Below are 27,993 nucleotides of genomic sequence, written 5' to 3'. Positions count from 1 at the left end.
ATTTCGTTATCTCGCTTTCGTTGCCTCGGCCTCGCCACACCGCTGTACAGTGCGAGACTAATCCGTGCCGGACGCATCGCGTAAACAATAACACGGTTACAAAAATACTCCATACCTAACCACATCGTGCTATCCTAGTAATTACAATGCGTAAAATACGCTCCGGCGTGAAGTAAGAACAGTATAAATAAGTGAATTGACGGTGATCTCGTAATCTGCGGCGTATAGGACTGCAAAACTGTATAACTTTTGTGTTGTATCCCCTGTGAGATGTTGGGGAAAAATTTTGGTTAAGAAGTTGACTTTGGACGTTCATTGGGACTTGTCTCGAATGTGTATTGAAACGTTTATTGCTATACACGGGCGCACTGCTATGCGCCACGATTTGGTGCATTTCATACGGCATACATCTTCCGACCACTACTGCGAAGGAAGAATTTAGTTTTTGAGGCCAGGTAAGAATTGAACTGAGAGTTTATTGCTTAACATGGCTTGCGACTGCATGCGGCTTTATTATACCGCTTTTTTGCTAACAAAAATATATCTCTTTTGTTCCCGAAAGGTAAGGACTTTATATTGCGACTTTAAATTTGGCCCGTACAAAATTGTGATTGGAAGTTATTAGAAATAATTAATGTTTTCATATTATAATTAGCTATCGGGAACAATAAGACACAAATTAGAAGTCATAATATAATAGGTACATTTCGCTATCTTTGCCATTTGCCACTTGCAAAAGTTTTTTTTATAACATTTGCAAGTGGTTTGTTAAGTACTCGTAGAGTTCTTAACTCAAGTAGTTCTTCCATTTCCAATAAAAAACACTCTCTCCCACCGTCCCTCCCACCCCTCATCATCCATCCATCCAGCCATCCTACATTTAAGTTTCCTTCCTTTGATGCGCTGCTGCGATGCGATGTTCTAAGTTAACTAGAATTATTAATCAGCAAAACGTACGTCAGTAAGGCTTATTAATAATTCAAACACGTGGCAACAGGCAACGATAGTATGAAAGGACTTTTCTACCTGATCAGTGAAAGTATATGCATAAATTTAAATACACCGATACCTACACAATCACACTTTTACAATTAAAATAAACGTGGCTTAGGTATCCAGAATTGCGTAGGTAAGTATAAGTAGAATTGAACAGTTGGCTTTGGAAATATACAGCAATACAGAAAATTCTAAAAGGTACTTACAGATACTTTAACACTATCATGAATGCAACTATCAGCAATAAAGCAACGGATCATCACGCATAATATTCTCTCTTATACAAAGAGACTGATTATGACTGCAGTCTTGGCATTCAATTATTACTTGAAACAAGTACGAACAAAGAAAATTTTCATATTCTTAACTCGTCGTCCTTGCTACTTTATGCTCTGCTTCACTCGGTGCTTGGGTGCCTTCACACATTACAATGCACGGGTACGTAATGCTGAATAAATACCTAAATATGTATAATAGAATAACTATTAATAGTTTATTGGATACCATCTACAGCTACCTAAGTATTCACAGCAGCAAAGCTGACTACCTAGTCATGGAATTAATTATGTCTAGGTATTTACTTATTTTTCTTTAAATATTATTTATGATTCTGGTAACTTGGCCCTATATCTGTGTCACTGGCGTCACTGCTTCATCAACACTAAGATATCAGGGATACGTGGCTTTCCGTCGTTATACGGTAAGCCCTATCTCGGCATAGTCCAACAAGACAACTCCAGCAGCTCATGGCACTCCAAAATGCTTAAATTTTGGAAAGAATTGAGAGAGTTTATCGTATCTATGTATAAACCACGAGTGCCAACAGTAATGCAGTTTTCATATGACTAATAGGACATCATAACAACGATGTCTACATACCATACCATATCTATCTAATTACCAGTCGGTTTCACGCTTATCTAACTCCTCAAGTTTCACAGTTACAAAACTTTGCGAAGCAAATATTTTATGTTGTCTTCAAACTGGTTTTAACTGGCTGTGAGCAGCTCGTTACATGGCCACCTTGAGCCTACATAATTTGTAGAAAGCTCTGGAAGAGTGGAAATATTAAGGGTTATCTGAAATATCGAGTATAACTTTACAGTGGCACCAGGGCGATAAATTTAAAACTGTCGAGAACATTCAGATAAGTAATAAGCCGGGATAGGATTCGTAATAATAAACATACCAAGGGCCGGTTTCATCAAACTGTCTGTGTAATTGTATTTAATGCTATGAATAGGCACCTTATAGTCTGATTTCCTCCGTGACGCCAAAACTACGATTGACGTCGTGAATCAATTATAAAATTATTCAGGCCATTACTACTACATTATATCAATACGGTTTGATTACATTTTATTTACAAATACAGATAAGAATTTGTTAATTTACTAATTGACTTATTAATTAACTTACTCATCTCAAGATTTATTATTTAAAATATTTCACATTTTGTTGCCGTGACTGCTTCCTCCACAAAGAGACCTCCGCTTTCAGTTGAGACTTAATTTTATAATTTTTATATAATTATATATGTTTATTTTTTCGTTTTAAAACGTTTATTTGTCCTCCAGTCTGTCCTAGTGGTAAATATAAATCGTCGCGCCCTAGCACTAACAATAGATCCGCGGTGTTTTGCCCCACACACATCTAATGCTAGATTTCCATTCCCGGAATCGTGGCGGAAAATGGTTCTTGGAAAACTTCTTACGCTGATACATGTGGGATAAACGTATGACCTCAATAGAAACTTGCAATACAATAATTTATGTATGGGTTGATTTTAAACCGGGTTAACGTATACAGACTCAAGAGAAAAATCTCTTAAACAAACTGAACATATTTTTTTAGGTATAATTTTTGAAAACGGGCATATACTTGCTTGCTAATTATTGAATAATGATAGCTTGTTCTCCAGATCTGAATATTTTCATCTAGGTTCTGTATCAGAAAAATGAATCAGTAAAATCAGTAGATTATAAAAAAGAAAACTTATTAGAAATAAGACAAGAAGGCTAAATATTATAGAAGTTAGACTACCTACACTGATATCTAGAATAACTCAGATATGACAAAAGTTTGCAAACATATTTACTCCAAACTTAACAACAACTTTATTAGCTATTTACGTATCAAACTGAATATTTTTATTAATTCAAATGCATGTCCTTAATTATTCTCTGAGATATCATCAATAATCATCATGTTAACTAGTGAATGATGAGTTGGTGACTACTACGTAATTTTCTGGTGATGCAGACAATAAGACCGTCAGTGCTTTGGTATGTTGCCAACTACTAGGTGGAAGAATCTACAGTTCAACGTTTTCCTTACAGTATTACAAGAGAACGCGTCACTAAGTTACATAAAACAATTTGTAATCGTCATATTTAACGACGACAATCTTCAAAAAAAAGTTGGCTAGGCAGTACCCTTTGTTTTATCTTGGCGGCGGCACTACCGTGCCCCCAGAAATACTCTGACGCATACGCTGATTGTAAATAAATTAGTAACCAAACCAAATACAATTTTTATGTCTACAGTAAATACAAATAATAATAAATTACCTTAGGTACTTATCTAGGCAGGCGGATATTGCGTAAGAAGTGCGCTAAGGCCGCTAAGCAACAGTCAGTACAGTAGGTAAAGCTAGGCTTTAAAAATCGAACAATATTTAGTTAAACTCGAGAAACTACTAAGGCCCACTTGCACCACCCGACTAACCCGGGATTAAGCGGTTAAACCGTTAACCTAGTGTTAATAGTACTGGTAACCATGGTAACTCCAGGTTTATCCGGTTAACCCCGGGTTAGTGGAATGGTGCAAGTGGGCCTAAATCTCGTATTTCAGCTCGCGATTACGAGTAGGTACAGTCACGTGCTATAATAATTTGTTACACAACCGACCGGAACTTTGACTTTGGATACCATTATTGAGGTTTTCCATTTATCCAGGTTTCACTGTAGTTTTGACAAACTGTGAATAATCGCTTTTTCAAAAACGTATTTTCTACAATTGCCGACTACTCCACTATCGATATCTATATATTATGTATATAAAACAACTAAATAACGATTAAATAACAGAAACATAGAGCTCAAGCTCACGTTTCATTTCATTTTAATGATGAATGAAGTTTCTTTTGTGTTCTAGATGTTCATTTCTTTTGTCATTTAGCCAGAACCGTGTGCTTACAAATCGTAAATGAAAGTGTGCCAACAATTGTTAAAGTAATAGGTATTAGCTGGTCAAGCAAATCTTGTCAGTAAAAAAAGGCGCGAATTTCAAATTTTCTATGTGACGATATCCCTTCGCGTCTACATTTTTAAATTTGCCCCCTTTTTCTACTGACAAGATCTGCTTGACCAAGTTATAAGTAGGTAAATGTAAATACAAAGTGTCGGGAACTTTTCCTTATATCTATCACGCCACTTTCCTGTTTCAGATTCAGTAAATTAAAAATTCCCTTGCTTTTGCATTGCGGCTACTATCTATAGATGCATCGAACCGTAAGCTTATTAATTATTTTTAAGAGACATTATTGAACCAGTCAATGAAGCAGAGGTACAAAAGTTTTCTGTATTAATATGGATACCAAAAGGCAAATAGCCAGGACTCAGGAGTTAGGTACAGTATACACTATACCTAATACCCATCCCGCAACCTTGCAAGTTCATCATTGCATTATTGAATTGAAATTGAAAAGTACTTAATTAAAATATTGCAACTAATTTTAAGTATGAAATCATACATTTACATTTTACAATGACTAAGTAGGTACATATTTACGTTATTTTAGTAGCGACGCATGCTTGTACAACTGCATTTGTTTATTTAGATTGAATGCAATGCGACACATTTAATTACAAGTAGCTAACGCATTCATTGTTTACAAAACAAAACACGTCCGCTTAATACGTCACTAATGCCTGTCAAAATATTGTTCCAGATCGCAATCGATGGCGCTACTGAGCATCCGAGGCGATTGGTCTACGTTTCTGTTCCTTATATACTACAAAATCTATTCAGCGATCGTTTGGTTGGCCGGTAATCACTGCCGAGGAGCTGATAAGGGTCGCTCAGTGATAAGCGGCGGAGTCGGCGGACAGTCGCCTGGAGGCCTTCACAGAGTACGCACGCGTCGACGTAGACCGCAGCAGCAGCACCGCGCTAAGCACATCGTCGCATTGACTAGGAGACCCTCATTGAGAAGAATAGTCATGGCACCCGGAGCGAGCACCGCCCACACCATGCTTGAGGACAAGGAGAAAGCCCTCGGAGCCTTGGCCACTGCCACAGGTCAGTCTACTTGTAACAATTGTTTCTTTCATCAAAAGTGAACGCGGTCAACAATGACCTTAACTTCGAACATATCAATAAAAGGCAGGCTTAAGTTAAGGCAACTCGATTTCAGTTCTAATTCAGTTCAACTTTGGTTTGTAATTTAACGATCACGAATGGTTTACATGGAATGTAGGTGAAGGAAAAGGTGTTATTTACATGCTTGTGTCGGTACTCAAACAGAGACCGGTGGGTACTTTAAGAGTGTGTATTTGGAAATGAGAATCACATGCTAATTGTTTGATTTGCCAATCTACTTAAAGTATTTAGTATTGCACTTTTTCAAATCATACCCACTTTAATTTCTGAAAAAATAACATTGCAAAAGTGTTCCACCTGACAATCTGACAAATATGATTTGTGTTGGATACGGCAAAATATAGCGGTAACAATTTCACTGATTTCTGAAAAAAGAAATGTTAGATCTTTGGCGCAAATTTTTTGAATTTAAAAATTTCGAATACTTAATTACACTGCACCGCTCTCTTCCGTACAGCTAACTTCCTTGATATCTGTCCTCGACGACGACTAAATAACTTACTTCATACATCATATTTGAAAACTACGTATTTACTACGATCTTTAAGGAATCATATGAGTTACAACTTAAATTACGACGTCCTTTAATTTTCTCATCTATCCGAGTTGAACCATGGACTCTCCATTTCTATGGCACCGTCAATTAGGGACAAGCGATTTCCGCAGCTGAACGCGACCAAAGTCCAACTGCAAATAGATTCCACATTATTGCTACGTTCCCTGGCATCTAACCAATACAACATTTCCCATGTTCGGATATGGAAATTTATTATATGTTTAATAGTGCACCTCTTAAAATAACCCACAAGGAACCAAATCAAATAAATAAATATCCGTACCGGAATTACTTTTTGCTTCTGATATTTTGCCTTGATACAATTGGCGCGTTTATTTTGGCAGCGCGGTTAAGGCTAACTTACTCAGTCTGATCAAGCGATCCAAGAGTGCCCTGATGTCGCATCGATAGTATTGCCAGTTACCCAGATTATTCTTCTTCGCGATGGCAGGAAGCCAACTGATGCCACCGTCTCATCGTGGTGTGGGAAAATTTGCAAGTCCTATATTTCATCCAGGTACTTTCAGCACGCACGAGGCGTAAACGTGATAAAAGATTAGGCTAATGGTATTTAGTGTTTGTACATTTTAATGCAAAAGCATTAGTGGACATTCTGATAACGTTTAGTTAGCACAAATTCTATAATAGATTGTTGTGCAATTCGAAGTTTATTGTTTACCTACGTTCTATTTCTACACTCGTGGAACATTACTAATGTTCGATCGAATGTTAATTAAATAATTAACCTTAAGATAAATCCAACGATATACATCAACGTTTGACGTCATAGCCCTCAACGGTGACATCAATGATCTGCTTTGGTCACAGTGGTCAATTACCTTGTCTTCTTGGCCACTAATTGATCCAAGTACCAAAATAATTTAACGGTATGGTTGGCTTTGTTTTAATAACCGCTCATGTCTACAATTGGACACAATGTCGTTACATTGACACTGTATTGTATCATTGTAGGTCTTCAGCGGCCTTGAATTTGAGCCAAAATAAACTATTTAGTACATAGTTAAAAACCAAAATGTCAAAGACAAAGTCAGAAACGTCTGTTTAGTAATAGTTACCTACCAATATGAAATAAAATAAGCCTATTGTAATGGCACTTTCCGACATGAGTAGGTAAACTGACCGTTCATTGGCTCGGTCGTGACGAAATGTAAAAACATCGTTACATCAATCTTGACCTCACACTTATCTCGAATGATCATGCATATTCAATCCATTCCCGTTTGCCTCTCTTATACTGACGTCTTTAATAATAATTTATTCAAAGCTTCTATTTGTTAATAATATCCCTTTATTAAGAGTCTATAATGAAATTGGAAGACTAATTTTAATAACTTCATTTGTTTTATCAATTATCAGTGGAAACTTACAAATGGTTAACAATACCGTAAGTGACGTAACGACTATTTAATGTGTTTAACCGGTGGGTGTGTCGCATACCGAACTATTTTCCTGCTACTCTTGATTACAGTTTCTCAAGTACTTACCTATATATGCTATGCTGTTCTAAATGGGAACGTAAAGTATTATCTTTTGTTCTTACTCAACACACATACAACACAACGTCTCAGACCACTATTAATATTAAAATTACTGGAAAGTTCTGTTATTTCCAAAAGTTGAAACTCAGTTTACTCAACCTGCAGTTTCTTATAAAAACTAGAAAGTCAAGTTACGTACGTTGAAAGCTTCGAGACTCCAAATAATTGGTGTTCGGATACAAATAAACGAAAAACAAGCCTGCGCGGGGGCATCGCGCCACTATGACGTATAGGGCCACGCCTCCGTTGCTAGGTACTTGCCACCAGCAAACAAACCAAACATGTTATTCTACATTGCCTAATTAAAAATAAGTTTATCGTGAATCTTGACAAGCCGACAAGGGAAGAGTGATGATGATGATTTGCAATTGAGAATCTTGATAATGTTTAACGATCAACACGGAGAGATATATTTATCTAACTGTATAGTTTTAAATATAACAGCTCGTTGTGAAGACTATATTCGAATGTAATCTGATTCTGCTAGGTGTTGGAAGTTAGGAGCTTGTTTGGTACATACACGACAGGGTATAAAAATAATGGTGTATCTTTCTTAAGAATATGTAATTCTGTGATATGGGGTTCTGTTTTAGGGTACGCGTGCTTTATGGTTAAGGTCTGTTTTCTCATTTTCTAGGTTGTATGTAGGGTAGGACAAATCATCTTCGGCGTGGCCTATTGAATAATTTTATTGTCATTGTTATACAAATATGATAAAAAAACCGATTACTTAGCTAGAACTTGTTTTCGGCATGTGTTTCTCATTCTTATCGTATTGCCCCCTGTAATTTTATCTGCGGTTGTTGGCACTTTGATTATCGTATTGTTAATAAAAGCAAATTAATGATTATTGTGACATGTAGACAGAAGTTGAATTTCTTTGTAGGTGTCATTATGTCACGATATATAGGTATATACTCGTACCTATGCAATATGTTGCTGACTTAACAATCGTACAATAATGTACATAAATGAATATAAATTCGAAAAACAATACGTAAGTATAAAGAATTGAGAATGTACTGTACCTAAACATTATGAAACTTAGGAGCGAATTTTAATTCACCAGGAAATTATACTTTAAGTACACCCTTTAAAATTTTACTTTTGATTACCGAGTAGGTATTCTTTATTTTGTTAAGATTAATGTGTTTTAAACGAGTAGAGTCCTCTACTGTAAATTCGAGATAATTATAGTTTACATGAAGACAATATAGAATGGAGAAGTTGTGGGCGTTGGCCGGCGGTTACCTACTAATAACCGCTGACAATTTTATTAGTTTTATTACATATTCAATTATAACACTACTTATTTGTGAAAGTTATAGGTAATATTAGGTAATCAATCATATTACCTACGCGTCATTTAGTAATAAATAACTTAGTAAATTGTGTAAGTACTTTTATTACCTTAACCGTAACTTATTTACTTGGATACTACAGAAAATTAAATAATTAAAGTAGCCTTACCTGTCTAGAAATTATTTAAGCGAAAACATATTGGTATTACTTTATTACCAAAATACTTTAAAAGCTCTTTGGATGAATTGGGTCTTTTTAGTAATTTGCTAATCACTTTAAATATGTGGAAAAGATAGTGTCAAGTGGGTAGACTTAGTCATTTGCCTAATCCTGTCGTGATCAATAGAATAGATCTATTTGATCTTAAAAAATATTGTTTTTAACTTGACGTTGTTATTAGAATAATACGTGTTTAATGAGATAGATGACGTTAATCTCAGTTATCTTGGCGGATACAGCGGCGGGTGTGCTATCTGTATAAAGGGTCACATCTAAGGAAATGTTTTGACCCTGTACCGATTTGATGTCAATCAATACATTGCTTCCAGATCACGATTTCTGAGCGTGCATCAGACGTCAGTGGCTTATAATACGTCTTGTCTACGCGTATTTTCGCCTTGGTCTTTTGTTTGAAAAGCTACAAACGTTAATCCTCTATATTATGTTTACATTGTTTACTAGAAGTACAAAGTAGCGCCTAGTTTGTACACGTTATATGATATAATTTTGGCTATGAATGATTTTCTTTGATTACATATGACAGTAATACTTTACATACCAGAGCCAATAAGCTACCTACCTTACATTGTTTATAAGCAGTTCAAGTAGCGGCTAGTTTGTACACATTGTGATATAATTTTATTTAATTATTTACTTTTGTTACCTACATATGCACTTATGTCAGTATCTATACTAATATACCAGAGCTACCTACATTGAGTCTGTGCCGAAAGAGAAGAGTCGTGGAATGTATTGAGCCACATACATTCCATGACTCGCTTACCGCACAGACTCTAGGTACATATAAGCCGGTGCCATCGTAATTTATGTTTAAGAAGTTCAGATATAGGTACTAACTAATATGTAGGTTGCCTGCTCTTATTGCAACTCACAGTTTCTTTACCACCGCCGGTCCGCTGTGTAGATTGTCGAATGAGATCATCGGCTATATTTAGATAACTCTCTACCGCGCCCCCACGGTCTCATATAAATAAACCGTTTATTGGACTGCCAAGCGTTTTAATTTCAATTGGTTCAGTATATTTAACAACATCATAAAAGACCTTACTAACGACCGTGTCCAATTTAGCCAATAACATTTGCAATTAGGTATTTCTGCTGCAATTTGGTCCTATCTTCTAATATTGGAAAGTGTTTGCAGCAACGTCTCAGCAGTCCTGAACCTGAAAGTGAAATGTAATTGATTATCGTATGGGTTAGTTAAATCTCATCATATAATTTGATGTCTCTGACTCTTCTTCAACAGCTTGTTTGACTGTCGTGGCCCTTATTAAGTGCGAAGTGTGAGTCAAAACACCATGTTGGTATGTACTAGTGCTGATGTTTAGCCCCTCCAGCCCAGTACAACGTATTTTGATATCATTGAACGTTCGTTCAGATGAGCAGCTTGGCCCCTTTCACTTCTAGCACAGCTGAGTAGGTATGTTTTGATTTTAAAACTCTTCAGCTACCATTTTCAACCCCAAGAACTATGGATGACAAGCTAGTGAATTATCATTGACAAAATCTTTGTATGTAGTGTATTGGCAGTGTGAGAAGTTGAAGTTCCATCTGTCTCTTGGCAGTGTAAGAAGGTATAATTATGTACTAAGTATACATTTGTATTGATATAGGTGCGTACTGCGTATACTTTTCCTACACGCAGTCCAAAGTCCACTCACATTGGCAACGACCCGCGCCGCGCCTCTCGGGCCCCGCGCTGTCTTAGAATACCTCTATTTATATTTTTATATTTTGTATACATTTACAGCCAGAATTAAGCTTACCGTATGCGCATGTCAAAACAGAATCTCCTAAACTTTTCATGAATTCAAAAGAAACAAAAAAATGGTAAACTAAAACTTTCATTTCAGTAGCTATGTTAGTATAGTAACAAACGATGTCCAAACATTTTAAGTGAAGACGCAACCCGCTAGGCGAGTTGCCTGTTCGTAGGCGCTTTTCGTTACATAGCGGAAAACCCACTTATCGGCTTCTACTAACATAGGGCGTACGCGTACGTAGCTCGCGCTGGCTGCTGCCTTAAAAGATTAGTTAGGTTAGGCAGTTATTATCTACAAACTGTAGGTAAAGTGAAAAAACAATTAACGAATATTTTTGGAATATTTGGTACCTATTAATGTTAATTTTATTCAGAAAAATATATAAACTAAGTAATCATTAAATTTTATCTCAGCAAGTCAATTAGGTACCTACCGTCTTTTATTTGATTCAATAACATAACTTAAAAACTATATTATTAAAACTAGCTGTTGCCCGCGACTTCGTCCGCGTGGAATCTTATCTTCAACATTTTACATCTTTAGTACCTATAATTTTCATATCCAAGCAATGTTGAAATTAAGTACTTTTCTTTTTTAGCAAGTTGTATGAAGTTTTAAGTCAAATGGATTTTGATGTTGGTTGCTGAAATTACTTTTCTTGTTTTCTCATAATAGGTACCTATGCCCTTATACAAAGATTCAAGTTCCGCATTCCGCACTCACAAAATATCTGATCTCCATACAAACTTTCAACCCCTTTCTCACCACATTGGGGGATGATTTTCAAAAATGCTTGAATTAGTTTTCATGTTTTTTAATTTATTACCTTTTTTCCAAAAAGTTAAAGTTCCTAGCTTAAAATTAAATTTACACCCCAAGACGAATTTTCATCCCCTTTTTAGCCCCCTTAGGGATTGAATTTCCAAAAACGTTGCAATTACTTTTTTTTGTAATGGATTCAAACTTTGAACCCCATTTTAACCCTGTTAGGGGGCAGTCCATAAATTACGTCATCGATTTTTGACGATTTTCGACCCCCCCCCCCCTATAATCATCCAAAAATCATGCTTCAAATGACCCCATTTCCTCCTACTTCATGCTACCGTCATCCGATGTCCATACCCCCCCCCCCCTAATTTGAAATGACGTAATTTATGAATAGCCCCTAGGGGATGAATTTTACAAATCGCTGAAATCACTTTTATTGTCTTCTAATAATATCCCCAAATACAAAGATTCAAATCCCGCGCTCGAAAAAATGCATGATATCCATACAAACTTTCAACCCCGTTTTCACCACCATAGGGATGAATTTTCAAAAACGCTTAAATTAGTTTTCTTGTATTTTAATATAATACCTTTTTACAAAGTTTCAAGTTCCTAGCTTCAAATAAAATTTGCACCTGAAGACGAACTTTCATCCTCTTTATAACCCCCTTAGGGGTTGGATTTCCAAGAACGTTGCAATTACTTTTTTTTTGTAATCGGCTATTATGCCTTTCTACGACGTTTCAAAGCATTTGTAATGGATTAAAATTTGCAACCCCTTTTTAACCCTGTTAGGGGATGAATTTTACAAAACGCTGAAATTACTTTTCCTGTCTTCTAATAATATCCCTAAATACAAAGATTCAAGTCCAACACTCGAAAAAATGTTTGATATCCATACAAATTTTCAACCCCTTTTTCACCACCTTAGGGGATGCATTTGCAAAAACGCTGAAATTAGTTTTCTTGTATTTTAATAATATATCTTTTAACGAAGTTTCATATTCGTAGCTCAAAAAAAAACTTTAACCCCATACAAACTTTCATCCTCTTTTTATCCCTGTTAGGGGATGAATTTTACAAAACGCTGAAATTACTTTTCTTGTCTTCTAATAATATCCCCAAATACAAAGATTCAAGTCCCGCGCTCGAAAATTTTTTTGATATCCATACAAACTTTCAACCCCTTTTTCACCACGTTGGGGGATGAATTTTCTAAAACGCTGAAATTAGTTTTCTTGTATTTGAATTTGATACTTTTTTACAAAGTTTCAAGTTCCTAGCTTAAAATAAAATTTGCACCCGAAGACGAACTTTCATCCCCTTTTTAACCCCCTTAGGGGTTGAATTTCCAAAAACGTTGCAATCACTTTTTTTTGTAATCGGCTATTATGCCTTTCTACGACGTTTCAAAGCATTTGTAACGGATTAAAATTTTCAACCCCTTTTTAACCCTGTTAGGGGATGAATTTTACAAAACGCTGAAATTACTTTTCCTCTCTTCTAATAATATCCCTAAATACAAAGATTCAAGTCCCACGCTCGAAAAAATGTTTGATATCCATACAAACTTTCAACCCTCTTTTCACCACCTTAGGGGATGAATTTTCAAAAACGCTGAAATTAGTTTTCTTGTATTTTAATAATATATCTTTTAACGAAGTTTCAAATTCCTAGCTTAAAAGAAAACTTTAACCCCATACAAACTTTCATCCCCTTTTTAACCCCCTTAGGGGTTGAATTTCTCAAAATCGCTTCTTATCTCTTATACACTTTATAAATGCAATCTGGTGTGCAAATTTCAACTTTCTGGCTTTTGTAGTTTCGTCTCTGCGTTGATGAATCAGTCAGTCAGTCAGTCAGGACACTTGCATTTATATATATAGATAGATAGATAGATTAAGTTATATGATTATATACTTAAACACAACTTACATAGACATTACAGCCGTCTTAGGATTAAATTGTTATGAATACAAGACCGCATAATCCATTGTTGGTATCTTTTATTTATTTTTATTCTTACTCTACATATTTCCGTAAACGTTGCATTGTTGGAGCGCGGATAAAAATCGATTGCTGCTGCATTGACGTAAGCTAAGCACGAGAGTGTATGCAATAAAAACTCAATTATTTACGTAATTTCCTTTTATGTCTAATAGGTGAATAGGCATTTTTCAACACGTGTAAGCATAAATATTCTAGGTAATGATCTAACAACAAGGTGATCTATGTAGGTTGACTACTGTCCGATTCGAACTTTAAGTTAATTTAAGTGCCGGCACGATTCGGGAAATGAATTAGAGAGTCACTAGATATGAAATAGTAAAGATATGTGACGTTCCATCTCAAAAGGTACCTTATGGCGATTATTATTTATTATATACCTAATATTTACCGAAGGAACTAAGGTAGATACTTACTTAAACAAAAAAAACTAGGTAACTAAAACTAATTTTATTTTGAGCACGAATATATCTTAGATTTAAGCTAAATCAAACATGAATTAATAATACATTAAATATACAAATTCAACAATGCTGATACGAGTAGAGATAAGGTTCTAGGTATTTCTGGTGTTTTCTTTTTTTAAACATACTTAAATCGAATCAATCACTGATAACGGTCAATTTGAAGATTTCTATTATCACAATACGTGGCTTAAACTATGGCTGCTATTTAACTGATCACCAGATTTAATAAAATTTAATACCAAAAAAATCTACTTTACCACCCTAAAATAATGAATGATCACCAAAATTATAACACCATTTTAATGTGAAATGATTACCAATTTTATTACATTTTACTATCCTATTAAAGGAAATGACACCAAATTAATCATTATTAACCCAAAAATTGTAAATAATTACCAAATTTCAAACCCCAATTTAATGTCAATTGATAACCAAATTTTTACATGGTGCTATCCTATTAAATAAAATGACACCAAAATAATCATTGTAAACCCAAAAATAGTAAATGACCACCAAAATTAGAACTTCATTTTAATGTAAAATTATAACCAAATTTTTAAATCTTGCTATCCTATTAAAGCAAAGCAAAATTTTCTAGTCGCATTTCGTTTCTGTATGGGTTGCAGTTCAAACATAACCTAACCCACTTTTCTAGTAACATTTCGTTTCTGTAAGGTTCGCAGTTCAAACCTAACCTAACCCACTTTTCTAGTAGCATTTCTTATCTGGAAGGGTCGCAGTTCAAACCTAACCTAACCCACTTTTCTAGTAGAATTTCGTTTCTGTGTGGGTCGGAGTTCAAACCTAACCTAACCCACTTTTCTAGTAGCATTTCGTTTCTGTAAGGGTCGCAGTTCAAACCTAACCTAACCCACTTTTCTAGTAGCATTTCTTTTCTGTAAGGGTCGCAGTGTTAACCTAGCCCACTTAACTGATAGCAGTACAAACCTAACCTAACATACTTTTCTAGTAGCATTTCAGTATGCCTACCTAAGTTATGCGGTGCGGGGTACGGGGGTTGAGCGGGAGGGGCTAGTAATTTTGGCATCATTTTACTTTATTTGGTAATATGTATAAATTTTTTGGTATCATAGTGGTTTATTTAGGTGAAAATATCGCATTTATTTGGTCTTCAAGATTTGGTGATCATTAATGATTTTTGGTAATCATTCAATATATTTGGTAGTCGAATACAATTTGAAGTGCAGCCGTAATTAAAATGGTGGTACATTTGTAATTTTAGGCCTTATTTTTTTGGTGTTCAGTAATTTTTTTTGGTAAGCATGATTTTTTTATTTAGGGTACCAAAGTATTTTTTGGTGGTCATTATATTTGTAGCCTTAAACTATTAATGACTTGCTATTTTTAAAACGCTGTAAGTATTTAACCATAAATCCAGAACAAACAATTGCCATGAATAAATTACACGCATGATGTAACAAACGTCAAACAATGCAAAATACCATATTTATTAAATTAATTCTTATATTTAAATAAATACCTATAAAATATCGTACTTTCATTGTTTTTCTACTTGAGCTAGTGTGGGGATGGGGACTATAACCCAAGCCCTCTTGCGCGTGAAAGGAGGCTTGTGACCAGCAGTGCCATCTAGCGTCAAGTAGTGGAATTTATCAGTAACTGCTAGTTGACAATAGATGGCGCGGCGAACGAAAACTCTAATGCTCTACAATTTTTAGCTAATATTATTACAGGATTATCTGGCAGTCTATTTTCAACTCCTTTTGCTTATATATTAGTTGTGAATTGTTTTAGTAGGTAGTAGTACATTTTTCGTCAGTAGCGACACTTGTGACATCGTATCAAGTAGCGGTACTGATAGTTCCACTACTTAACGTTAGATGTCCGAGATGTCGACTATGAAAGAACTCACGTTTTGGCTGGCGTGGCTCACTCCGCGATTTCGTCGCTTTGCTACAGGTAGCTAAAAGTCCATCCGTTCGACCCCAATTTTGGGGTTTGCCATAAGCCGCGCGCGGCGCTGTCCCCACCTAGCGGCCATATCTGTGCTGATCGTGACATACGCGTTTTGTTAGAGAGTGAGTCTTCTGTACCTAGTACTATTATTTATTCTGTGGTTTTGGCAAGAAACCTGATGTACGAAGTTACCATTACCATTCTTTCTTTTCTTATATGACTATGTCATTACGTAATCATAAGTATAGGTAAATTGGAGGTGTATTTTTACCATAAGTGAGCAGATAAGGAGTCATTACTCGTTACTATTTTCCATCATACATGCTCTTATCATACTTTATCTGGTAGGCACCTATTTTTACGGTCCAATGAAACTGTACTCCACTATCTTTTGACCCGAGAGACATTATATATGGTGCGGTGGGTGAGGTTTAACCTTTATTTAAACACTTGATTATGTGCTATATACCATGTAACATTTATATTATTTTATTTCCATTGAAATAGATCGACGGGACAAGTCGAGCTGCTAAAGTCGATATCTATAATCGTAGAAAAAATAGATAATTACTTTCAATAAAGTCAAATGCCACGGTCTGTGGTTTTAATTAACGCTTAAGTAAGGCGAGAAATATAAACATTACTCTACATTAGTTAGGAAATATTCAACTTTGAAATATATAGATATCCATTCTCGATGTAGGCCGTTTAATATGAACTAAACCAATGAGAGGCTTTGATAGTAGTGATTTTGTCACACAAACTTGTAAACAAGTTTTTCTTTTAGATATTACCTCCCCGATTTAGCCAGGTTAATCAACAAAATAATACTGCAGTCAGGTCTCGTGTTAAGACACGTGATTACTGATTTTGCAGTTTATCTTTAACAAACAAAAAAAACTACATTGTTATTTGGACACTGTTGGTTTATACATGCTTAGGTATAGATAAGTACTTAACTTTTTGTGTATATGATACTAAATCTCCACAAAACTGATTATTTACAACCATCTCAGACTCTAGGCTCCGAAGCAGTAGTTGACGCAACACAACCGGGATCAACGCAAAAATTATAAAAGTACTTTTTTTTATGCCGCGGCATTTTAGACGTATTAGTTCTTTAAGTTCTTATTACCACGCGTGGCGCTGCACGTCAAAACTATGAAAAACGCTGGGGTTGTCCTTCAAATCTGGAGTTCTTGGGTGGTCCCACCGCACTGTTTCTTTTTTTTAAACATTTCCTTCACAACTTAACTAGACGGACTAGACTTTTTTTATTTTATATGAATAAATACCTATCTAAGTTTCTTTATCTTTTGTTGCAGTGTCCCTGCGCACACGTCGCATCAGTCAGTTCGCGCCGCTGCTGATCGCGCTGGTCGGACTGCCAGCCCGCGGCAAGAGTCAGCTGGCGCATCACCTCTCGCGCCACCTCAACTGGAATGGAGAGAGCACTAAAGGTGGGTATTTCTAAGCCTTATTACAAAGACCTAAGGTTCACCACCGGGCGTGTTGCTGTTAGTAGGTACCAACGACTTTAATGGGAACAAAGCCCTCGAGTTCTTGATATTTAAGAAAAGGATATGACTGCCACTTCTTGCCTTTGGAAGACTTGTGACGTGTTCTGGGTTCAAACCTACAAGTATGAATATCTTTATTGTTTACATTTGTTTGAGTTGAATGAATGTATGAATGAATGAATGTTTATTTGCATCATACAAGCGTATATAGGTATATAATAGCGTCAGTACAGCATTTGTTGTAAGAGAAGAGAAGGCCTGATGATTATTGTTGTACTCGTACCGCCCTCTGGATAATTAATCAGACACTGACATTACCTTGTACGTTATCACACTAAACAAACTACAAAATGATAAAATTTACAGCCTGCCACAAATTTACTGCCAGTCATAATGTCTAATATGTTACAAACATAGCACTGTTATAAAAGCACATAACAACATCTATATACGGCGACAATTGAAAGGCTTGAAATAGTCGTGTGTTATGTAATAGGGTAAAGTCGGGAAATAATGTTACGTGAATGTTTCTGTGATATTTTCGTGAAAATGTTACATTCCTTAAGTATATACATGAGTACATTCCTTATGTATTATGATACATGAGTAAAATTCACTTATATTCTTACCTAACTACATTGATTTTCGCTTTAAACGTACCATAGATTTTGGGTACCTTGATTAGCTTAAGAGCCAACAGGAGTGGTCATTTCTCCATACAAACGTACTCCTCGTTTTCCTCCGTGGTTTTTGAAGCTAGAGCAATGATTTTTTCAACACAGATTAATATTGTCAATGTCTGTGTCGGATCGTTTTGCTTTTTTGATATTTTTGTTTTTTAAGGCGCTAGAGCCCTTCAAAAATGGCCAAAATGGCCTAATTGACTATGCCGCAATGAGAGGCGTGGCATTCAAAACTGATATCAATTAGCCAAAAAAGCAAAACGGTCCGACACAGATAATTTCATAATCATTTAGATTTTCAAATTTGGTTACGATTGGTTAAGTTTTGGAGGAGGAAACAGAGGAGTACGAAACCTCGATTTTTGAGATTTTTACGCAGGATTTTTCGCCTTGTCCTTATCGCACTACTTTTATGTGCCGCTTCCGTTAGTGAAACGGGTATATTTACCTAAAATATTTAAAACTCAGCTCCTGTTTCGTCTTAAAATCGTAGCATAGCGCTGGGGTGAGTTGGGATCGAGATTGAAATTTGCGATCACATAATTTAATTGTTTTATCACGAAGTTGAACGAGTTTACCACGTATTATTTAACATGACATTGCTAGTCTTGACCCAGATGGATCTGTTGATACTGAGTGCTCGAGGCCTATACATGGCAACGATACCTCTGTCCTAGATTAGATAGATAAATATTTTCTTCGTGTAGGTGACATATTATGCGGATTCACTCTGAAAAGTTTGATTGATTGATTGGAAATACAGTTCATGATATTCTGAAAGTTTATTCATTAGTAACTTCCTAATCAGTTGTTTCAGTTATTCTTGTAGGTATTTGATTGATAATTAGGATGCAAGCAAATCGGGACGGGCACAAATAAATAGTTGCTGTTAGTTAACGATGGTTTAACGTAGTACGTAGTTAAAAAAGAAACAAGATAGTTTTTAAAGTATAATTTTTAAGAAAAAAAACCGACTTCTATGGGACCCGGTGAAAGATTATGGTAGATGGTGCACTATGTAGAAAAGGAGGTAAAACCAGTACTTTCTAGTAGCATTTCGTTTCCGTAAGGGTCGTAGTTCTAGCCTAACCTAACCCACTTCTCTGATAGCAGTTCGGTTCGGCTAACCTAACCTAACCTAACCTAACCTAACCCACTTCTCTGATAGCAGTTCGGTTCTGTGAGGATAGCAGTTCGAACCTAATCAAACCCACTTTTCTAGTAGCATTTCTTTTCTGTAAGACTCGCAGTTCTAACCAAACCTAACCCACTTTTGTTCGGTTCTGTGAGGATCGCAGTTTGAACCTAATCAAACCCACTTTTCTAGTAGCATTTCGTTTCTGTAAGACTCGCAGTTCTAACCAAACCTAACCCACTTTTGTTCGGTTCTGTGAGGATCGCAGTTCAAACCTAACCTAACCCACTTAACGGCGCATGCGGTGCGGTGTACGGGAGCTGGAGCGGGAGGGGTTTGGCATCATCATACCCACATTTTATAGTAGGTAATCATAGTGGTTTATTTAGTTTAGGTATCATAGTGGTTTTCCGGGTCAAGGTCCGGGTCTCTGAGTGAGAGTCCGGGTCCGAGTCCCGGTCCGAGTCCGGGTCCGGGTCCGGGTCCGAGTCCGGGTCCGAGTCCGGGTCCGAGTCCGGGTCCGAGTCCGGGTCCGAGTCCGGGTCCGAGTCCGAGTCCGAGTCCGGGTCCGAACCGGATCCGGGTATGAGTCCGGGTCCCAGTCCAAGTCAAAATCGAAATTCGAAATCACCAAACATGTACTATGCGTCGTTGAAGAGTTCTGTTCTGATCATCATCAGCAGTTCCACTTCATCAAATGCGACAGTTTTTAATGTAAATGCTTGATTTTATGATGAAAATACAAAAAATTCTATACGTATGCCTTTAAGATTTGAGGAGTTCCCTCGATTCCTTATGGATCCCATCATCAGAACTCGAGCTTGACAGAAATGTGGCTTAAAAACTAAACTTGCTTAACAAACATAACGAAGAGGACAAATCGCCAAACGTGAACTATGCGTCGTTGAAGAGTTCCGTTCATCATCATCAGCAGTTCCACTTCATCAAATGCGACAGTTTTTAATGAAAATGCTTGATTTTCTGATGAAAATACAAAAATCTCTATACGCATGCCTTTAAAATTTGAGGAGTTCCCTCAATTTCTAATGGATCCCATCATCAGAACTCAAGCTTGACAAAATTGTGGCTTAAAAACTTAACTTGCTTAACAAACATAACGAAGAGGACAAATCGCCAAAGGTGAACTATGCGTCGTTGAAGAGTTCCGTTCTGATCATCATCAGCAGTTCCACTTCATCAAATGTCACATTTTTGAATGTATATGCTTGACTTGTTGATAAAAACACAAAAATCACCATATGTATGCCTTTAAGATTTGAGGAGTTCCGTCGATTCCTCATAGATCCCATCATCAGAACTGGATTTAGACAAAAACGGGACCAATCTGTATGCATATACATACAATCAAAAAAATAATTTTCAAAATCGGTCCAGTAATGACGGAGATATGGAGTAACAAACATAAAAAAAAAAATAAAAAAAAAATAAATAAAAAAAAAAAACATACAACCGAATTGATAACCTCCTCCTTTGGGATTTGGAAGTCGGTTAAAAAACCTACTTTGATCGCCTGTCGATCACAAGTTTAATGATGAGCTAAAAAGGTTCTTGCGTCCAAGCAACCGCACCTCATTCAGCCGGTTTTATTTTAAAAGAAAAAAAAATAAAAAAGCTTGTAAGTATTCAGCCAGTAATAACTGTTCCCCGTTGCAGTATTCAACTGCAGCGAGTACCGGCGCCGCCACATGGCGCTCTACGGTACACACGACATCTTCCGCGCGGACAACGCGCAGGGCTCCGCCATCCGGCGGCAGAGCGCCCATGAGGCAGTGCAGGACGCCGTGCTGTGGCTCAAGGATGGGAACAGTGTTGCTGTGAGTTTACATACATTAGCATACGTCTGAGACAGTTAAAATTTGGTAACTCTCCCGGCGTCAATCATTTTAAAACCCCCCTTTTTTGGACATTTCTTTGCGTCTGTTCGCAAAATGGTGAACCCCGTCCGACCATATGCGCGAAAAGATGATATCAACATTTAAAATTACTAATTACGTTTTGGAGAAGTTAGGTTCAACCTAGGTATAGTAAAAATGTTAGAGGATAGATGATGAACTTCAGAGGGTGGTAATTTTCCTTATTTCATTATTTTGACGACACTACTTGCTGCTAAGTTTATTCAAATAAATAGCTGAAGTCAGTGTTAACTGGCATTGATAAGCATATTATAATAATAATATTTTTGATGAATAAAAGTAGGTGGTGTCATCTCACTCACAGTTATAAATTACATAACCTTGTTATTGGGGTAATAAAATCACTGATTCAATAGTTGTTGATTCAGAGATAGTTTTATAAACAAGACAGTAGCATTATGAATAAGCATCTCAAACAGGATCTAGACGCTGATACGGGGATTTTTATCTGACACGAGCAAAATATCTAATAAATTAACTGAAACTCATGATCTTAATTGGTTAGATGATTAACGTGTCGTCTACAAACAGCTAGCTATTTATTCCTAGAACTTTCGTAATTAAGAAGATATTAATAAACAGATCAAGCCGCGCCCCATTCATGACCTCTCATCTCGTAAACAAGATTAATCACTGGACATTGGAACGATATAGCATAGTCGTCTCTCTTTCTAGATATTCGATGGCACCAACATCACCCGCGAGCAGCGCAGGGAACTCAACGACTATTGCCTGTCGGATATGGGCTTCAGGATCCTGTTCATCGAGTGTGTCTGTGAAGACCAGGAGCTCCTCGAGAGGAACATCATTGAGATCCTCCGTTACTCTGAAGACTACAAGTCGATGAGCGAGGAGCTGGCAGTCGACGATTTGAGGAAGAAGCTTGAGCACTACATGAGGCAGTATGAGCCTATTGATGCGAACTTAGAGACGATCAGCTTCGTTCGCGTCGAGAACATGGGAGAAACTGTGACCGCTCATAAAGTTGCTGGTCAGAAGGAATCTGGAATCCTTGGTTATCTTTCGGGCCTTCGTCCTCTGCCGCAAACTTTATACTTCACCAGAGTAAGTCCCTACTAAATTACATAACTCGTTTATCGTTTATCGCTTAATTGGTATAGATAAACATGTTTGTCGAGATTAGAAAATATTTCTAGTGCAAGGGGCATCGTTATCATGGAGTTAAATGAAATGCTAAGGCCATTATGAGTTGAAAGTCGATAAGTCGGAAACCAAAGCTAGACAAATACAAGATTCGGAAAACCGGCTGTGTAAACGCTTATGTCATTGGTATTTTGGCAGCCGGTGAACTAAAGGTTGTAGCTTCTAGAAAAAACAAAATATTTTTTAAATACCTAGTAGAATGTTTCACGTTGAAGAAAAACGTGTAATTTTATAATTAGTTATTCAGTCAGATAGGTACTTCAATATTATATAGGTTAATTGGTTTTTCAAGTAGGTACCTACATTACAGATGATTGGTCAAAGGCCTGGCTAGCCTTGGTGGGCGTCAATGTCCTTTATTTATTATCTTGTCGGTAATATTTCTCTCAGATAACTACTGTAATACAGAACTAATTAAGAATTCATTTTTAAAACTCTGAGTAAGCATTAAGCATTTTCCAATTTGGTCCAGAATATATCCTCATCATTCTTATCAATGTTCCATTCCAACCCAAGAAGTTTGAAAGACGTGACACATTAGGTACCTATTATACGAGACTATGCCTACTTGTATGATGACAATTTTTTTTGTTCTTTTCACCGGAAAGGCAAGCTATATAACAATCAATCACAATCTTCAGGCGCTGTGATAGCAATATATCGACGACTCCGAAGAGTTACTGATGCTCATATTTCCTATTTTTCCAGCACGGCGAGAGCGAGTACAACGTGATCGGTCGCATCGGCGGAGACGCCCTGCTTTCCCCGCGCGGGGAATGCTACGCGCGCGGTCTGGCTCAGCACATGAACGCCATAGCCGACCGGGAGCCGCTGTCGGTCTGGACCTCGGAGCTGAGGCGCACCAAGCAAACGGCGGCGGAGATTAGGGCTCCCAAGCGGGCCGTGCGAGCGCTCAATGAATTGGATGCTGTAAGTACACTTATGATAGGTTATTCATACATTCATATTTACCCGCGAGCCCTAGCTCGTACCTATACGGTGAACTGCAAACTGTGTACTTACCTCGCGAGCCTGTAATAGTTAACTACTTATAAACGCCACTTGCACCATTCCACTAACCCGGGGCAACTGGTTAAACCTGGAGTTAGGTACAATAATGGTTACCAGTACTTTTTGACGCTGGGTTAACGGTTTAACCGGTTGACCCCGGGTTAGTGGGATGGTGCAAGTGGCCCTGACATAAGTATAATAACGCCGTTGTTGACCGTTGAAACCATAAGTATGTTGAAACTCCAGAGCTGGGACTTACCAAACAGCGACGGAAGTATGTATTCCTTTCTAATTTATAATTATGGGCGTTGAAATGTTAGGTATACTAATAGGAATGACATACTTAAGTCGTAAGGGCTTTTTGTTTGCGATCTGTACTGATTTCATTCGTTTTCGTGGCAATTTATTTTTGGCATCAGTTTTGTGGTAAACACAAACAGCACAAACATGACGAGCACATAGGAATAAACAAATTCGTTCCCCCATAAATTGTTTCTGTGAAACATTTATTTTTGCCTATTCTATCTGCCGTAGTATCTTGTTGGACCGATAAGAACGAAGATATCTTAATACAGTTAATCATCTGGCTAAGATTAAAATGACAACGAAGACTCGATCTTATCGCATCAGCCCATTTTCGTTACTCTTATCTTAAATTCTATCTGTAGGTAAATACAATAAATAATCACTCGTGCGTTTCGTTTGTTTATTTTGAAGAGAATTTAGAACACATTTATTATTCAATAGTGTTTTAGTTACGTTTCACTAGATAGAAAAACAGATCTTAATTGTTTTCAATAGGTAGGTAGGTACTTTGTTTTTCCTTCCATTGACGCAATAAGAACTGTTTGTAAATGTGTAATGAGTCAGCTATAAGACCAAATGTCCCTTTGCATTATGCAACAAGGGCGGCAAAGTACTGGCTGCATAATAAAAGGAGGCGGAAAAATCAATAGTCGAAAATAGCATCTACGACATCAGGCGTGTCGCGTGTAAGTCTATATCCAATGTGTACTAAATACTTAGAAAGGCATACAATGTTTATACTTGTGTACCTTTCACGTTTGCATAGGTTGGCTCGACTGCCATTCTCGATTGATTTATGGCTATGGTTTGTTTTTGCCGACCTACATTAATAAATAAGGATGGTCGGGGACGCCGTAGGTCTTTGTTGAAAGAAATTATTGATAAACATTAAACATCGAAACCTATAATTTACATTCATAAACAGACAAATACCTACCTGTCTCGGCATTACGAGTACGTATAAAGGGGCCCACTGATTAACAGTCCGCCGGACGGTATCGGCCTGTCAGTTAGAACAAAATTTTGACAGTTCCGAACTTCCGAACAACTGACAGGGCGATGCCGTCCGGCGGACTGTTAAACAGTGGGCCCCTATACACAACGCAAGAGTCGATGACTATTGTCTAACGTTAGCTAGTGTTTATTGCGACGTCTTTCAGTCACATTTTACTTCAATTAGATATTTTTCCGTTCCTCCTTACTTTGCATCCTCAGCGACTAGTCTTGGACATCTACTTCCCAACACTCTTCTGCACTATAAAATTTCTTCTTCCGCCATTTCTTGCACAATACTAACTTTGTGCCATCTTTGTCTCCAGGGCATCTGCGAAGGGCTGACATACGAGGAGATGCAGGAGCGCTTCCCGCAGGAGTTTGCCTGGCGTGATCAGGACAAGCTGCGCTACCGCTACCCGTGGGGCGAGTCCTACATCGACATCATGACGCGCCTGAGACCGGTGCTGTCGGCGCTCGAAGACGAGCATAATGTCATCGTGGTGGGCCACCAGGCTGTGCTGCGATGCATGCTGGGATATTTCCTCGATGCCAAACTCGGTGAGTATTCGTGAATGTGTGATTCAGGTATCTATCAGAGATGAAACGCTTTTGTTCTGCTCTTGGCAATAGATTATAAATGTTCTTGGAACAGTCACGTTAGTCACACGACTGCAACGCGCGGAACCACACCTTAAAGCCGAAATTTCGCTTGTCATGACGTGACACACAATGATTCTTACAGCAATTTGACTGAAAATAGATAAGTTGATATTGTTGACATATATGATCCCTATCATGTCCGAAGTAGTCCGAACCCGAACATAATTGTGGACAATCGACAGGAAATACGACAGACGGTTGATAAGCAAACAATACCTTTATGTCGGAATTGAGGACGTCTTTGTCAGAGTTCAGTCTAGATATAGAAGGAAGGCATAACTGATTATATTTAGACTGTCAACCAGTTTGAACATTCCTTTCATTCCTTTTTCTTTTATCATCGTGCCCTGAGTCTGACTTCCACTTCTATCTAAATAAGTATTACGTTAAAATTTTGGACTTCTAATCTAATGAGGATTACCCACTTTAAAAGGTTTAGATATAAAAAGGGCAAACCAATTTGTCATTCAATACTACGGGGCTAGCCAACTTCTCATGGATGAGAGGTATTGTACCCCATTTTGAACCAAAGCGGGTAGTGAGGCATAATCAATAATGTTTTTTTTTTCAGACGAACTTCCGTACATGAACGTGCCGCTTCATACCATCGTGAAGCTGACTTCACACGGCTACAAGTACAAAGTGGAGACCATCAAGCTACCCATCGAGTGTGTGGACACCCACCGCCAACAGCCAAAGGTAAATATTTAACCTGATTACGTAGATAAAGCTTACTACTATAGCAATCTGGCAAAAGTCGTGGTAATCTGGTAAATATTGAACTTCTAGATTACAAATATCGGTATCATTAACGTTTCCCGGGAGATTAGCTTCCAGTTTGCAAAAGGCTTACTGCTTCCTTTGACCAAGCGTTTGCTTTACTGATCAAATTAGCTTAGGAATGTTTGCATAACCTTTATACAAATATTGCACAACTTGGCACATATGCTGTCTATAATAACCAAGTATAGCGTGTTACTATGCAAATGATATACTCATATTCATCTTAATTCTTCCAGAACTGCTCAATCACACGGAGTTCCATCGACGCGTTGGTGACCGTGCCGTCGCACTACGACACGCTGCCGTCCAACCTGTGGCAGAACCCCTCCGAGGCACAACTTTAGGCCCACGGGCCGGCCCTCGCGGCCTCCGCTAGTTAAACCATACCAGCATTACCAGGGCCCAAGCCCCGGCAGTATGCAGTCCACGGTAGTGAAAAACCTTGGATTAATAAAACGATATCGCGCCGAGGTACACCGCAAAAAGAGTGCGGTATGCTTAGTAACTGCCGTTCAGAGAGGTCATTTTTCTCTGCCGATTGCACTCCAAGCGAGCTCAGTGAAAAACTTTGGTGTCATTCGTTTCTGAAAGTGTGGACGTTGAGCAAACTCTAGCCTTTTAAGATTGATTTTTAATAGAATTTATTCCGTTTAAAATTACTTTTAAGAAATTTAATTTTGCTTCAAAGAAAAGAAAGCTTGATCCTTAAAGATTAGCGTGATTCGTACAAAAATGTACATGGAATGTATGACAAGCCTGTGTATGTAATGTGATCTTCCAATGCGCATTAATAAGACTGAAGAAATTGAATCCAATCCAATGAAAAGTGTTGAAGTCAATTCGATCTACATTAATATTTTTGTGTTCGTTATTCTTAAGTTAATAGATAAATCCCTTTGCTAAGTTACTTTATCTTATGATTTTCTAGTAGATATATTTAATTTAATGTAGCTTGCATGCTTACAGACCCAAGATTCCTTGATTCAATAAGGTTGAACAACGTTGAACTATTCATCAAATCACTTTTAGTGGCTGTTGTGATGTTCAAAGTTGAAATAATGACTCATCCACAGAAAAACAACATAGATACTATCACCTGTTATTATCAGACAATGAGTATTCTTTCGACCTTATCAGTGACATTAAGTTTTATTATAAGTTTGATCTTTTCTCTAATTAGGATTAATATTATTTAATTACGCTTATTTAGGGATTTATCGTAATCTACAGATACGAGTATCGATCTGATGTTTGACGTGCGCAGTAATTGTTGATTAATGGTTTATTTGGGCTATTATGCACAATTATTTAGTCTATTTTTACTGCTAACTTGTACGACTGACAATATTTCAACTGTGAAAGGTCAATTTAAGCTAAGAGTTGGGTAGACGCCCTCCCCGTTAGTATGTAGCGAATATTCTTGTTCAGAATAGTTTCGTGGAGAATATTCTACTCGTTTATAACAACGACTTTTAATCGAAATAATTAGTAATTACGGGGATGGGAATTTTTAGACAATAGCTCATTAGTATTGTAAGGATAAGAGCACATGTAAATCATGTAACATAGGATACTGTTACATTTAAGGAAAATGTTTTCCATTTATTGTTAATTTTCATTGAGTTGAAGTAGACTGTAGAGGGATTGGAATAGTCTATTAAGCATTAAGATTGCGTGAAGACGTAGGTTCCAAAATTCATAGTTTTTTTTAATAAATAACTAAATTAATTTTACGATGTTTTATTTTTTCCCAACTTTAAATCATCATGCTATGGTATTAGTTACAATCCAACCCCACTAAGTTTTCACCGATTTAGTA

The 27,993-nt window shown here is 37.1% G+C and overlaps 2 protein-coding genes across 2 annotated transcripts in view; one reads left to right on the top strand and one right to left on the bottom strand.

The window, feature by feature from the left end:
• LOC134672954 (6-phosphofructo-2-kinase/fructose-2,6-bisphosphatase-like) lies at positions 1–27,903 on the top strand. Its single transcript, XM_063530905.1, has 9 exons — positions 1–455; positions 4,949–5,298; positions 17,308–17,442; positions 20,995–21,155; positions 21,930–22,319; positions 23,127–23,348; positions 25,055–25,289; positions 25,963–26,090; positions 26,411–27,903. The coding sequence occupies exons 2-9, from the start codon at positions 4,959–4,961 to the stop codon at positions 26,516–26,518; spliced, it is 1,719 nt and encodes a 572-aa protein (XP_063386975.1). The 5' UTR covers positions 1–455; positions 4,949–4,958; the 3' UTR covers positions 26,519–27,903.
• The window catches only part of LOC134672966 (mitochondrial carrier protein Rim2), a 317,464-nt gene that overhangs the window by 145,701 nt on the left and 143,770 nt on the right, over positions 1–27,993 (bottom strand). The window lies entirely within an intron of this gene.

The sequence above is a fragment of the Cydia fagiglandana genome, chromosome 17 (assembly GCF_963556715.1).
Source record: "Cydia fagiglandana chromosome 17, ilCydFagi1.1, whole genome shotgun sequence".
Lineage (NCBI taxonomy): Eukaryota > Metazoa > Arthropoda > Insecta > Lepidoptera > Tortricidae > Cydia > Cydia fagiglandana.
The sequence above is the reverse complement of the archived record's forward strand: the minus strand, read 5'-3'. Positions and strand labels throughout refer to the sequence as shown.